A 16,158-nucleotide genomic window follows, 5' to 3' on the forward strand; every position below is an offset into this window, starting at 1 on the left:
ACAACACTAGTCTAGAGCAGGGCTACTCAACTGGCGGTCCGAATCCGGACCTTTCGGGTATTCGATTAGCACCGTGCATAATTCTTTATTTTGGATCATTAGCCCCAGTTTTGAATTTTCCTTTTATAAAATCACTTTTATAGATTTAGAAATATATATGAAAAGAATTATAAAGCCATAACAAACAATCTTGATTATCTAATAATTAGTCGGCCGAGGAATTGCGTGTTTAAGGATGCCCAAATATAATTTCCGGGAAGTCCGGACCCAAATATTTTTAAAGTTTTGTATGCGGACTTCCGTAAAAATAGTTGAGTAGCCCTGGTCTAGATAATTACTAAAAGACTGAAATGTTGACAGCCAGAGGGTGTATTTACGTGGTAATTTTGTCATAAACGCTGACTGTATTTTGTCAATCGCGACATCCTATTCCTCCTTTTTAGAAGTTTTAAATCTTACGCAATCCCGGATATTCAAGTTTGAATTTCATATTTTGGGCAAAACTGTGTTGACATTGGCGACAGATGTTTAAGACAACATTGAGAAGTTAATTTAGAACCAAGAATATATTTTACTTCGAGGCGACGATATTAACACTACTCTCACCGTGGCGCAACCATGAGGGGAAGTTTATGGGGCAGTCCATGTATGTCCAGAGATTGCCCTGGCATTTAAGAGTAGCAATAATTTTTGCAATCTGCAATAATAATTGCAAGACCTACCGTATATTGAATGATCGCATCAGTCATGGATCGAATGATTACCGAGAGATGGTGCTGCAATATCTGGAATTGAGCATGCCTCATTACGGGGTGAGTGGCGATCACGATACCCAGGAAAGGTTTAAATACTACCTTACCTCCCAACGTAAAACGGCCTTTACCCTTCATATAAGTGCAAACCCAGCCCTAAACACAAGATGCTCTATTGTTGTGAAGGGTGATTGAGCATTCATCATTTACAGCTTTCATAACTTCCTATAAAAACCTCACACATAACTAACAAAACAGCTTTATGATTTTTCAGTTTATTTACAAATAACAAAAACAAGAATCAGGCTGTTTTCATCTTCTTTGATGTTTTCTTCTTCTCTTTATCAATCGCTTTTCTTTTTTCTGCCAATTCTTGTTTCTATAAGCAAAAAAATATTAGCTACTGTGAATTGGCCCCATACTAAGGTTTCACAACCTGTGTGTGTTCTTCAAAGCAAGCTAATCAACCTATTAATGCTATGGGTAGCTGTAATCTCATTTGGAAAATTACATTTTTTTGTAAATATGTTCATGCAATAGGCACGATTGTTTACCTGTCTATTTTTCCTTCTTTCCCCATATTTAATTTTCTTGTACAGATGCAATTTCTTTTTCGGAATCATCATAACAGCAAGTCTTTTCTCTTCAGCAGCAATCTTAAATATGCAATGGCAGGGAAAGTCAATACAAAAAATAGGCATAAAAAGTATTTAGCCACTTAATTTCATGTCTCTGTTTGGTTTACATGCTAATGCATGATCAGTATACTGTAAATTAACTATCCACTAGATTTGAGGTGGCAATATAAATGTTGAAGAAAACATATTCAGCAACGAAAGGATATAGGACTGTCAGAAAAGCATGGTATAAGAATCAAAATGTCGATATTGTTGGCTACGAACAATTGTCACATTGTATTTGAGATTAAAAAATAGCAAAAAAGGTAGATTTTTTGTTGGAGCTGAAGCTGTCATGTGTTGTCTAGCCAAACACATAAGGCATATTTATAGAGGCTTTATATATTATTCAGCAAGCAGATGACTCCTCAGTCAACAGAAACTGTCAGATTGGAACACAACTACAACAGCCTAACACGAACACAGAATACCAGCACAAAGTATGTCTACACCAAATATCACTAGCTTTATAGTCTTCAGTGACCTTTGACCTAACATGGATCACTTATCATGACAAGAGCCAAGTGTACCATGCTAGATGAAGCCAGGGCTGGTTCTTGCTCAAAACCCCATAAACTTTTTTCTTTCTAATATTTAATACAAACAAAATGTATCTTTTTCAGCTTAAAATTTTTAAATTTCTGATATTAATTTAAAAGTTTAGGTTCAATTTTTAAATTTGAAACTCCTATATCATAGTTGAGTCCTGCTTCTGTGAAACTTAATTTAAACAAATATTTCATGATAGTGGTCATGCAAAACCACAAGGTTTCATTTGTGGTTAGCAAAATTTGTCACTATTAGTGTAAACAAACTTCAAATACTCGAAACAAATGAGCTCACTAATTTCATGGATATAACAACATAATTACCTGATCAGGTTGAGCTTTCCTGTCAAAATCTTTTTTACCTGTTTTGACTGTGATTGCTGCAAGCTTTTTCTAAACAAATATATTTTGGTTTTAACAGACTATCACATAGAAAAAAAAAATCATACTCAGTTCAATTTGTACAATATGTTGGGAGTACAATACGAAGGGTATGTTGTATAGTATGTTTTTTGAAAGTCAGTTGAAGAAATATTTGCAAACCTAACCAACCTGTGTCGATTCTGTCAGTGATGTTGAATTGCTTTAGATTATTATAATTTAATTTAAATATATTAAGTATTATGTTACAGAGAACCCACAGCTTGTGGAACTTCGTTGCTGTTAAAAACTATCAACTACCTGTTTCTCCACAATTTTTTCATCTTCAGAATCTTCCACTTCCTCTTCATTGTCTCCCTCATCATCTTGCTCTATATCTTCAACAACTTCCTCTTCTTCAGAATAATCAGAATCTTGATTATTCAAACCTGCGCAAATAAAAGTTTTATTTCTCATTAGAAATCTGGAGAATACTGTAGATTAATTGAAGACAAATGATGGAATATCTATGAAGATTTTTCAGCGCTCCATAAGTGTGTGTACCAATATGGAGGTAACTAATTTTGTTCGCCTACGTTACATCAAGTTGTGTAAAGGGACTGAAACCTATGGACAGGTGGTATATTTACTTGGTACTTAGCTAACACAGACAGTCCCAGACCTCGCAATAGAAATAAAATAAGAAAAATCAGAATAAAATTATGGCCTAACCCTAACCAGGTACACATACTACAGGTCACAGGAGTACCCATTTTTCATTCAGAATTATTGGTCTGTTTGCCTCATTTAGAAATATTTCCACAATGCATGAATGTATAGCTGTGAAATCCGATCGGCAGCTTATACCAATTCAATCCTTCACTTGTGCAATGGATAGGTTGAATGAGTCTGTTCTTTGATAAAACTTATATAAATATTCCATATTTCCAACATGTTGAATACATATAACATTTGAACAAATGTTCTATTTATACCTGGATCTTCCCCCCTTTGCAAAGCACGCAATCTTTCTTGTTCTGGAGGAATATATCCTTCACTGTCATCAACAAAGGGTGATAAATGAGGTGGTAACATGTCACCTGGCAAGTAACCAGTGACTGGTAGAAGCATGCGAGCGTTTATGCAGTCGAATACCCATTGTGGTTGGAGATAACGCCTGGATGCAGGAATAAAACAGTAATTATTACAAAACTGAAATGATGTCAGTATATATACTGCTCAATGCAACGGTAAGTCTCCAGTTTCATATTTTACTCTGTTATAGATACCATAAAGATACCAAAGTTAGGATTTTTATTAAAAAGCGAGCACAAATAAATCCTCAAACCACTTTGTGCTTGGTTTTAGAAATAAAAATAATTACTGTCATGGCATCTGGAGCCTAAACAAAATTCATATCAAACGTGTTCTTCAGCATGCTTCTTCAATTAATTGCATGAGGAAAAGTTGCATGAATGATGAATATTAAAATATCAAGAAAGCTGAACAAGTTTTGAAAATGAAACATACATCTTCTGCCAAAGTGTTGCCATGGAAAATTTACCTCGTAATAAATTTCATGTTTGGATTTGGTCTATCTACAATTTGATGAGTAATTTTTTCATTATCTTCTGAATATGTTGAACCTAAACCTGCAGTTTTGTCCCAAGAAACAACTCCACCAAAACTCCTGAAATATCAATATTTGGAATGATTAAATAGTTTAGAGTTTAAAAGTTAGTAAAAATAATGTCTCTTTGTAATACAATAAGTATAAATTACTGTAAAATTTGCCACTCTTCTTGTGAAATCAAATCACTATTTATGTTAAACTCAAAGAGATTGCGTCAAGATTTTAGTGCAATGGAAATGGTGCTTCTCAATCATCCAAACCAATCCATAGTTGGAATTTAAGATCATTAAACTAATTGAATGTGGACATCACTATGATATAATATAAACCTATATTCTCAAAACTTTCAGACTAATTGAATTATGCTGCTATAGATATATAAGCATCGTCCAACATCTACATTATAGTACCTGATAACAAAGACCAGCGTTTCTTTGGGGACTTCTCTTCCAAGAAAAAATTTACAATTCGAAAAAAGATTCTGAAATTTTTTCAAAGCCTCATCTTCTTCTTTTTGCTTTGCAATTGATTCCGTATTTCCAGCAAGTAAAGCAACTTCCTCATCCTGGATCCCAGTAGATTGATCATCTATCTCTGTCCTTGCTAACGGTGTGTTAAGACTCGTAACTCTCTGTAAAAATAAACTTGATGTAATTGGTATAATAATAATAAAATAAATATTTTGAATTTAATTGTAAAAGAAATAATCTTGTTCAAGTATATTCACAAAATAAAATGAATTATTGCCAATAGCAAATACCAATATCAATTGCTAATGGAAAATATTTGTTGGCGTATTGGAGTTGAACAATTTACACCACAGATAACAGCAGCCTTTCAATGAGGAACTCTCATGAGGAAGGTCTGTCTCATCAAAAATTTGACTAAAGTCCCTCATTTCATTGCATGTCAAAACTACAAAATTTTATCACGTTGTTGAAGAGAGAAACGTTGTAAGCCCCAATAATTCCACTCGATGGCAACATGTAGCATAATAATTCTAAATGTGACAAAAATGTTTAAGAATGACATTAACAAACCTCAAGGATAAATAAAGCATAACCGGTGTTGCTGAACTGATTTAATTTGCAGAAGTTTCAAATTACTACGCAGAAAAACTTCAATTATTTCACGCCTTGATAATTTTCATGTTTTCTACAAGCTAGTGTCTTTTTCCATATCACGCCTTAGTGAATTTTTTCTGTATAGTAATTCTAAATGTTGGTAAAATACATAGATTTGCTCCGGCTGGGCCTTATTCATCCTCAGTATAAATATAGTTGGTGGCAAACCTCTGAATGAACTTCATTATCCATGCAAAACTTTGGCAGGTCTTTTAGATCTCCATCATCTCTCTTTTCGTCATCTTTTTCAGACTCTGCTGTGCTTGTTATCGATATCCGAGGAGGATAATGTAAATTGATGTCATTATATAATTTGAAAAGAACAAATCCAAGCATATTTCGAAAAAATTCTGTGAACGTCGACATCACTTTGAAATCAACATCTTCTGGGTGCTGAAATATTATTTTAAACGAACATAAAAATGAGATAGAAGCTGTACACAAATCCCAACAGTTCCAGCCAGATGGATCTTGTATTGGATAAAGTAAATTACCTTTTGTAGCAGCGCTTACCATAATAAATGAAGCTAGAGCCAGAGCTTCATAAAATTTCAGTGGTTCCAGCTCCTAACCATCTAATTATTTTTTACTCCAGGATAAAAAATCTATCCTTTTCAGATTGTTTTTATTAATTCAATTTCTAATATTAATACTAGTACTATTTTAGGTAAAATTTTATATTCGAGTTTAATTTTGTGATTTAAAACCCTTGTATCATAATTTTGAGTCAGGAATCTGCAAAACTGCATTCGGGATGATGTTATGTTGTAGTGGTCATATTAACTTACATGATGTGAAAAATTATGTGGTGTAATCCATGTCACTGACTGTCCCATTATCTCAGATTGAAAATATATTCCTTTGATTGAAATAAAGACTTTTCTCAGAGCTTTTGCTTCAATCACATAATGCATGAATTCCACTATAAGAAAAAATATTAATAAATCTAAACATGAGTATTATCTAATTAATATATACAAAAAAGTAGAAAAATAAAGGATGGCATGAGAAAATATACTAATTCTATAAGCCTATCCATAATGTTTGTCAAGCATAAATTACATATTGAACATCAAACACCCCTAGTTCAAACAAGATTCATGAAAGAAATATTTTACTTAAAATCCATGTAATCAAAATAAGCTCATTTTGCAAAGCCTTTTAATCGGGCTGTGTTCAAAAACAAAATTACCTGTAAGCCTTCTACAAAGCTGAACTGTTTCAGAATGAATACTGTGTGATTTTGGTAGATTAGAAAACAAGAAACACATGCACAGAGCATCGTCCAAATCTTGGATAGCTCCTGTAAATGTTGGATATCTGAAAAATATCAATACACCCCTGTCACCAGCACTGTCATAGGAGACAAGTTAATCTAACCTACCTACCGGTATATTGTATAACTCAAGACTGTGTGGGCACCATGTTCTAATGCAGTGGTTCCAAACTGCTGGTCTGCAGACCAGAACGAGCAAATTTCACTTTTCTCTCTCAGTGCAATCGCTTGGTCATAAAAAACATGCAGTTGCATTGCATTATTAGGCGAATTTTTCGGTAAGTGTGGTATTAGCCCCGTGAGTTTCACTCAGTCAAGAACAATAAAACAGCAAATGCAAGAAAAAAGGACACTCATTAAAATGAGACCTCGTTCATGTTTTTCCTATTTTAGTTCCATGCTTTGTGTCAGTCATTTCAATATTTGTTGCCGGTCCGCGAGGTCATTTCATAAGATGTCATCAGTCTGCCAAGTTGAAAAGGTTAGGAACCGCTGACCTAGAGTGTTAGAACTATTTTGACGTAGCAGTTCATCTCTGGTCCAAAACCTCACCAAAGGTGTAATAAAATTGACTGACTTATGAGGGCTCAGGAAATACAAACTAGTTTCTTAAGTAGCAAAGATTTGATAACACTCTATAAAAAGTGAGTGAGATGCTAATTCCAACAAAAATAAAAGCCAAAATTAAAATGACGAGTATTTCAGTAATGCTTATGGAAATATTGTTACCTTTCCCTCACAATGTGATCAATCTTGTAAGTTGGTTTATTTTCTCTCAAGTATGCTGCTCTCGATTTTTCATCCTTTGCCGTTGCTTTTTTCAACTTTTTTATATAAGTCTAAAAAGAGACCAAACACTTACAGCGCTAGTAATTTTAAAATAAATCTGATATAAAAAAGGTTAACCAAGACTTACTTTATGTTCACGAAATTTGCTTATAACAGGTTCGTGTGCCAGAAATTGAATGTCTTTCAAGAAGTAGAATGTACGATTTGCAGTGCTTCCTTTATTCACCTTAAAATAGAATTAGTATAAAAATAATATACAAATTTACAACCCATCAGAAATCCTGTATGATACAAATTTACCTTCATTTCATTTCAATTTTCTAACTCAACTATTGACCACATATAAATAGCTAACAAAAAATTCTCAGAATAAATTGGCTGCAGTCACATCACAAATATCAGAAGCAGAACTGGCAAACAACCTATATCATCATTGAAGGGTATATGTCAAGTGAGTGTAAACTTCAATACAAAAGCATCAGATACAAATAACTGGGTGGAACCAGGACAGCAACTTTCATTTAACATAAACTTTCTAGAGCAGGAACAAACACCAATAATTTTACTTTACCGCAGGGGTGTGCAACCTGCGGCCCTCAAGTAAAAATTGGAGAAGTGCCAATTTTGAATGATGTGTTTAATTTAATTCGGTATGTGCGAGAATTTTCAATCCCTCTGCGATGCGAAGATATCAGTGTCTTAGCAGCTGGTTTGTCGCATGTCGTCTCGACGCATGTCACAAGATCCAATAACCAAAATTTTTGTGCCCACGCAACTACTAGATAGTCTATGTTAAAAAAAGGTGTGGCCCGCCGTTTCAGTCAGTTATTTCTATCTGTCCCTCCTCTATAGATGAGTCAGTTGATTATAATTGAATAGTATAAAACAAGAATGTGACCTTATATTACTAAAGCTCATATATCAACGATTGTATCATTGTGACAAAAACATTTATCAATAACTGCAAAAAATACCATATTCAGATAATCTGGCGTCAATAAATTATAATCAACTATTGAAATTCTTTAGATGCTTGACAAAACAAAAATTCACCTTCTTTTTATGTGCTGGTTCATGAGGATAAATGCCCTTTAGAATACAAATTCGTCGAAAGTTGGCCAAACTGAGCTGAAGTCTCTTGCAAGCATGCTTTCGAGTTATGTATTGCGTTGCAGCTCCGGCTTCATGCTAAACAGATAACATAGTTTCACAGTGAATATGAGTGCTTGGTATATAAAAGTAAAAAGATAAGTCAAAAAATTATGTAATAATTATATAAATTATACATAAATACCTTCTTTTTTATTCTTCCCATGTCAGATAAGATGTTTGGTAGCAATAGATCACAGCGACGTTATTCCAAATCTCTACCAAAACGTGGATCTATCATAGAGGAGTCATACATCGGTGTTTCCCCTCTTATTCAGCACGTGGTTTGTGATCTGAAGCGTGAAATAAGGTTTGTCGTCAATGAATATTAAAAAGAAGAAGCGTTTATTGATTTCTAGTGTTATTCGTACTTTTCATAAAATTTAAATTGTCATTCCATATTTTATTCGATCTCATTAGTTTTTATTTCTTGACAGTTGTGGGACTCTCTAGCGGGACTTGTGGGCCGACTTGAACTGGTGAACACATTTTCCCTCAAGTTATTTGTTGTGTAGCAAATGGCTTCTATTGTGCATGGGAGGTCGGTGTTGAGGTTCGAAATCAAAGTTCCCATGAAAAACGCTAAACATGCGTTGATTGCAAAGAATACTCTGATTGTAGACGTTGAGCCTCGAAGGCAATTGGTGGATAAAGTGATTGAAGTAAACAATAATTTACTCTGCGTATACTGGACCGCAGCTGAGGCGCGACTTTTACGAGTATCTGTGAATTCCTTATTGAATAATCTTCGGCTCATTGTTGACACAATTGAGGGGTTTAGCATAGACTAATTTGCTATTATGTCGACGATGTTTATTCGGAATATTTTGAAGCGCTTTCAGCCCCTCAGGAGTGGACGCTTCATTTGTCATTCATGTGAACTATGCAGCCCCACTTACAATCAATGTAATTCTACTGCCTATTATTCTCGTTCTCATGAGACTAGTGAAAACTTGGAAAGTCCACCAACATCTGGTTCAACAGTCTCGTGGGATACTATAAGACGACAAGATAAATCAGACTTTCTATCAAAAAAACGGGGGGTACTCGATCTAGATGAGGTCATTCAGTTTTTAAACGAGGAAGGCTCATTGGACATCGTTGTAATTGAAGTTCCCAAAAAAATGTGCTATGTTGACCACTTTATTATATGCACTGCAACGTCGGCAAGGCATGTTGCAAGCATTGCTGAAATGGCAAACAAGTTGTATAAGTCGAAACGAAGGGGTATGCAACCTTTCACACTTATTGAAGGAAAAAGAATTAGTGATGATTGGCAGTGCATAGACATGGGAAATATGGTGATTCATATAATGCTTGAAGACACTCGTGAAAAGTATAACCTCGAAAAGTTATGGACTCTGGGTCATAAATATGATGACTTGATGAATGAGAAGCCTTCGGACGAAGAGATCATGAAAAGATTATCAATGGATGGTCTAAATTTAATGTCTATGAATGAAGATACTGTTAAAGCTTTGGGAAACCTTGAAGACCTCAACCCATGGGATAATCCACCAGAAGACTTTTTTGATATGTCATCAAAATCTGACAAGAATGAGTCAAATGTGGATGACACACTCGAGGATGACGATGCTTTCTTAGTTTAATGAGGAGAGTAGACAACAATCATTAGATGATATATCTCAATGTAGATATAATTTTTTTAACCAAGAAGAAAATGCACTCAAATGAACCTTTACCCCAAATGTTTTCCTGTTTCACTTTGTTGAACACAAGCTACTGTCGTTACAAATGAATGGGAAGATTTTTAGAATCTTGGCTTTTACACATTGTACTAGAACCACACTTCTCACTATCAATAACCATACCCACTGATGTGAAACCTTATTGAGACTGTTCAATCTAAAATGATGAATTTGATTTTGTGTGCTGGTCTACTCGAAAACATTCATAAAGCTCTTTTCATTCCGAGTAAATGCTTCAATTCCACAAGCACTCAGCAAAAATATGATTGAGCATTCAGACCAGACCTACAGGACGTGTGGGCCTTGAGGTGATTTAAATAACTTATGCATATAAAATATGTAAGAGGGTGGGGCCAAAGACCAATTATAAGTCAATTCTATATAAATTCATTTAATTCTAAATGCTCAATTGACATCCAAGTTGGCCACTTTCGTCGATTTTGGCACTACGATTCTTTGTTACAACATACTAGCTCGTGCGCTTTAAGGGACAAATGTATGACAGCGTATGCAATAGAGATGTTCGGTTCCAGCATTTTTCAACATAACAACAATGACTGAAAAAAAAGATACAACATCCCAACAAAAGATGGTTGTGTCGAATTGATCATGTGTTACACTGTTTACACATTACGAACAATATGACACGATACAAGTTATATGGTGATAATGATAACTTGCGTCCTGCAAACAATTGTTTCGTCTGTTGCAGCCCTTTCTTTTATTTGAGTTATGCAGGCCTGATTTTGACGAACAAAAAATATAGTTCACTGGCAAACTTGAATGTAACTTAAATCATTGGTCAAAAACATTTTTATAAATCAAGACTATGTGTATGGCCAAATCGTCAAAGGTAATGTGTGCATAACTTGCCTATGTTACCATTCTGTATTGATTTTTTTTATTTAATAAATATTTACAAACGAGTCTGAAATAAGTGAATTTTTGGCTTAGGACTGTAATTCACGAAAGGTGGATTGAATCGATAAAAAAGGCTAAGTTTCCTTCAAAGCCTTCCATCATGTTGAAGTCACAAGTATTTTTGGCTCAATTCACATCATCATCTGAGATTAGAGCCAAGTTACAAAGATTCCAACCTTCAGCTAAACCCGACAAATTATGAAAAGCAAACACAAAGTCTTATTGTCCTCATAATACATCTTTCATGGGCTTTCTGCTTGCTACCTAATTGTAAATGTCCATAATATGCAACAAAAGATTTTTGTTATGATATATAATGTAGATATACATAGTTAAAACTTTGCTTAGCATATGTAATGATATAGAGAAAATTGGTGAAATGCATACAATCAAGCAGTAATAGGGCAAGCGAGTCAGCAATATAGAAATAAGAATAGTGAGCTCTGATCTGCTAAAACATAAATTTAAAAAAATGGCTGTCAGGCATTGAAACACTGTTAATAAACACTTGTGCAGATTCTGTGGACCAGCCACAGGTTTGGCAACTGTATTGTATGGTTTGAACTTTCAAATGCTAATTCTATTTGCAGTGTAATATTCAACTGCAGTCTCAGGACTTATTTACAAAAGCGATGGCATCAAAAAGTTCAGCTCAATAAAATCAAATGTTATAACTCCTAATTATCTGAAAAATTCAACCAATTAACGGCTTATCCTAAAAATCGAAGCATTAAAATTATGGTATCTTAAGGATTGTCAACTAAAACTGATTGCTGTGCAATATTTCAACACCAAAAGACAGATTGCACGGAAAATAATTACTGTCATGAATCTGGTGCAATGCTAATAAGGGTATTCGGACTATAGCCATTGGTGTAGGTATGACAATGATAGTACATATAATACATATATGTCCCTTTTATAAATGCATGAAAATGTCAATTATTGGTGTTCTAAATAATGATGAAATGTGCAATACTAAATAAAAATTTATGTATATAAGCAACACATACGAAATGCGTATGGTTAGTACTATTTATCCTCATTTTTGGCCGAATTTAACAGACAGTGATTGTATTGGACATACAAAATTATCCATTTCTATGATTGCTCTAGCAAACAAATTTGTTTTATGAGTCAATGTCATTAAAGATAATATTTGTATCTTAAATCTTCACAATTCCAAATATAGAAAGTATTTATATATACAATGTTTAGAAGTCGTAGGGGTGAGTTGCCAGTCAATGATATGATTTATAGGGATACTTAATTTCATTTAGCTCATAAAAATATTAGTGAATCATGTATGAGTCATGTATATTTATATATCTATGTAACGGAGGATGTGTTTTAGGTAGAAAACAATCATTCCTTATGATAAAATCAGTAACATAGTTTTTATTGCGTTCACTTTGTCTTAGCAGTATTTTCTTTGTCTGTTTTGCCTTTCTTGCTGAACATCTTCTTGACTTTATTCTTCTTTTTCTTTTTGCTTGGATTCTGTTGTAACCTTTTCATTTTTTCATACGCTGAATCTTCCTCTGCCTCTTTCACGCGTTCTTCTTCAATGGAATTAACAATTACATTCCTCCGTTCAACAACCTCAAGAAGTTTTTGCAGCAGATTTTCTTCATCGATTTTATCTTGATCAGTTTTAGTAGACTCCGGTTTGTTAAAAAGCTTCCGCAATTGAAATTCAATATCTGCATGCTCCTGTTCATGTTTTTGTTGTTGCATCTGAAACACAAGGTCAGACTCTTGCCTGAGCAATTGATTTTTCTTATTAACCAGTTGAAACCACTCCTGCAGCAACTCATCTTCTTCTGATGTCCACTCACATTCACTATCCATTGCAAACCGCAACATTTCTTCTAATTTTACACCCTTTGTTTCATAATCAGTTAATTGAACATCGAGTAACTTCAATTCGTTAGCAATCTCTTGTTCCGACATTTTTATTTCTACTTTTCGCTTAACAAGTGGATATCCATACCCAGGTGCTGAACGGGCCTTGGGGCTTTTGTGCATGGCTCTAGCTTTTGAAGACGACTGTGGCTTGGTACTATTTTTAGTATAGCGTGGATCTTTTTCATTAGCCTTATTCAATTCAACCATTTTCTGACTTGATGTATCCTTCCATCCTGGTGGCCTAGATGGGGCAGCTGTTTTTTTGTGTGGTGATTGTGTTGATAGAAGAGCTGAAGTTGATTTTGGTGGTGCTGGAGCTGGCCGTTTCTTCTTTACTACTATCTTGTCATCAAGTTTTGCAGAATTCTTATAAACTTCAGTATTAAAAGGGTTGACTCTATCAACAGCTTTATTCTTAGGCTCTTCTTCATCTGCATCTCCAAATGGATTTCCTTCATTATCCGACTCTTTATTGGAAACTTCTTCAGGCTGATCAATTTCTGGTGGATCACCAAAAGGATTGCCGCCTTCATCTGCACTATTCTCATCATTGATGATCTCAGTAAGTTTATCTTCTGTTCTCTCGTTTTTAGATGCATCTTCCTTTCTCTCCTGTACTTTGGGGGTAATTTCAAACGGATTGCCATCTTCTTCAGAGGATGTAGAAGATAGAGTAGTGTCAGAATCTGACCCAGATTCCAATTCAAATGGATTCAACGATTTCCTATAGGATGCTTTAGAATTATCTTCGACTTGATTTGAGTCATTGCTAACATCTTTAGAACGAGGCCGTGCAACTGGAACTGGAGCAATTGGTTTTTCCTCATTAGAATGCAAAGTTCTTGCTCTGGGTTTCGGCTTTGTTGGTGAACTCTTGATTTCGCTTTGTTGTTTGTTAGTATGTCTGGCGACTGGTAACTCACTGACAAGAGATGGAGCTACATCATTAGGATTGTTTGGTAGTGGTTTATTTTCTGTGGTTGGTGAAGGTGTAATTTCTGCCATATTGACTGTTTTAACTTCGGCATCTGCTAGAGACTGAACCATATTTGGCAATTCTTCTAGTCGATTCGGTTTAGTGTAGTTTTCCCTTTCAGATACAACAGTGGGCACTGGCTTATGTACGACATTTTTGGTCGTCTCTTGCTCGACTGCAGTTTTCGCTTTCTCTTCATCATTTACATTTTTCTTAGGCAACTCTGGCTCATCTTGGTGTTTTATGAAGTAATTTTTACCTCTGATTTTTTCAAGAGAATCATTTCTGTGACATGTTCGATGGTAAAGCTTGCCTTCATCAAAGTATCTTTGAACCAAATGAACCCGTTTTCCACAAATACAACATATACTATCATCTGTTGATCTTCTCTGAGGAGAAGCTGTCTTACTTGGACTTCCAGCTGTAACGGGATTAAGTACTGGTGCATCTGGCTGTGTTGTTTCCTCTGGCTTGCAGTGACGGAAACAATTATAGTATTGAGCTAAATATGTCATAACACTGAGCCTGTCAGGGACTGCCATTTCGGCCATATCTTCAGCATCCAAAAGTGCGGCAATACCAAGCTCCTTCTCGGCTATTCCAAAAGCCAGCTGGTGGTTATAAAACACATTCTCTTTTGATAAGGATTCAAAATCAATCAAATCAGGGCGAAATCTGTGAAGAAGAGCACAAAAGCCCAACCCGCTACTCCAAGATGAAGTCATGTTTGTTATATTCACATCTCTATATCCTTCTGTGTGCTTTTTGCACCAGGTCAATAAACCTTTCATCCCCTTATTAGCCATGACAACCTAATGGGGCTGATTAGAATAATATTATAAACTAAAAATGAAATCAGAACAAACTTAGGTTATTAACCCTTACGTTAGATATTGACTGACATAAATAAACAAGGTCAATATTGCATGGCAAAGTAGCTGTAAAGCAAGAATAACATGAACACCTGAATGTAAAGCTGCAATAATTGAGAGTTCTAACACAGATGGCTATAAAATAAATTTACATCTTCACAACAATCTAAAATGTTAGTTAAGGAGTTCAGCATTAAGTATGTCGAATATACAACAATTACCGGTATAAGCGTATAGAATACAAAAATAAAAATTTCACAAATACCGTAGTTTTTTTAGATTTGGAACCCGTCAAAGGAAATTGATAAAATACAAATCATGATATACAATTACAATCCAATATAAACTTTACTGAACTCTTCAGGGGATATGATAAAATTCTTTCCAGTGGTAGCCTACAACATGGATAAAACAGATCATGAACATTTTCAGTATAAACTAAGCTTGATTGAAGACATAAAGATTGGTAAGTAACAATGTGTTGGCATTTTTATACACAATCCTATGAATATTAACCCAAAAAATTCTTCAGTGAAGGCACTCATATTATTTACTTGATAAATCTAGTAAAGATTTTGAAATAGAAGTACTAGCGATATGACTGCTTGAATTGTCAGATACATTTGACAATTAATCCTCCTTTTCGTGAAGAATATGAATTTCTTATTTTCAAGTGCAGTTAAGGTTATACACATTTGGCATAGTTGTTTTGAGTGAATAGAAATAACCAATGTTTTATGTAGGATTTGCATATCCCGGGGAAGAGGTAAGGGGATCGGGTATGAGATTGGTTAGCCAGTTATTCTTTTCAGATGCATGGATTCGATGGTGGAGGAATCCGTAACCGACCAGCAGTTAAGTAAACCACTGTATGGTGGCGAGGAGTCCAGCAATCTTCTTGCAGAAAATTATCACCACAGGATTCGAACCTGCGAACCCACGTAGGGTAATCAGAGGCGCGGTGGCAGGCATACTCCTAATGCTTTGCACGATGCGCCACATATATGCGACATATATTGGTGGTGAATGAATGGACTTTTGGGAAAGATAATACTGAGTAAAATTTCGCTTGAGTATTGGTCAAATCTATTCCAGAGCTACCACTACTAAAATACTGGACAAGGTAAAATTTATATATAGACTACGGTGATACAAGAATATCCATATGTTAATTCATATTACTATATTAATAATGAAACACAAGTTATTGCTAATTATGAGAACCGACAGCAACACGGTAAACACGGACGTTTAAGGCTGATTTGCCTCGCCTTCTATCAGACTGTGGCGCGCGCAAAACATTTTTAATCAAGTAAACCAGCAAGTTGGTTTTACGTATTATGATAATGGAAAAATTGCCTCGTCATCCTAACTCGTCTTTACAACTTATGGTAAAAGTTTCGCTTCTGACAAGCAGACACGCATTTATGTTAGTCAGGGCGCTTGTTGCGTGATCAATAGCCG

The 16,158-nt window shown here is 34.9% G+C and overlaps 3 protein-coding genes across 3 annotated transcripts; 1 reads left to right on the plus strand and 2 right to left on the minus strand.

Annotated features, from left to right (window-relative positions):
• Positions 1-1,011: 1,011 nt before the first annotated feature.
• Positions 1,012-8,613, minus strand: LOC120342327 (pescadillo homolog). The gene is made up of 14 exons (XM_039411107.2): positions 8,454-8,613; positions 8,213-8,347; positions 7,287-7,385; positions 7,100-7,209; positions 6,287-6,414; positions 5,883-6,016; positions 5,263-5,487; positions 4,381-4,601; positions 3,902-4,027; positions 3,333-3,514; positions 2,659-2,786; positions 2,302-2,370; positions 1,307-1,408; positions 1,012-1,131 (listed from the first exon to the last, which is right to left on the minus strand). The coding sequence occupies exons 1-14, from the start codon at positions 8,472-8,474 to the stop codon at positions 1,054-1,056; spliced, it is 1,758 nt and encodes a 585-aa protein (XP_039267041.2). The 5' UTR covers positions 8,475-8,613; the 3' UTR covers positions 1,012-1,053.
• Positions 8,614-8,968: 355 nt separating this feature from the next.
• Positions 8,969-10,733, plus strand: LOC120342328 (uncharacterized protein K12H4.2-like). The gene has a single exon (XM_039411108.2). The coding sequence runs from the start codon at positions 9,109-9,111 to the stop codon at positions 9,916-9,918; it is 810 nt and encodes a 269-aa protein (XP_039267042.2). The 5' UTR covers positions 8,969-9,108; the 3' UTR covers positions 9,919-10,733.
• A 503-nt stretch (positions 10,734-11,236) lies between these two features.
• On the minus strand, positions 11,237-14,686 carry LOC120342325 (MICAL-like protein 1). Its single transcript, XM_039411105.2, has one exon. The coding sequence runs from the start codon at positions 14,626-14,628 to the stop codon at positions 12,346-12,348; it is 2,283 nt and encodes a 760-aa protein (XP_039267039.2). The 5' UTR covers positions 14,629-14,686; the 3' UTR covers positions 11,237-12,345.
• Between the last annotated feature and the right edge of the window lie 1,472 nt (positions 14,687-16,158).

Source organism: Styela clava, chromosome 3 (genome assembly GCF_964204865.1).
Source record: "Styela clava chromosome 3, kaStyClav1.hap1.2, whole genome shotgun sequence".
Classification (NCBI taxonomy): Eukaryota; Metazoa; Chordata; class Ascidiacea; order Stolidobranchia; family Styelidae; genus Styela; species Styela clava.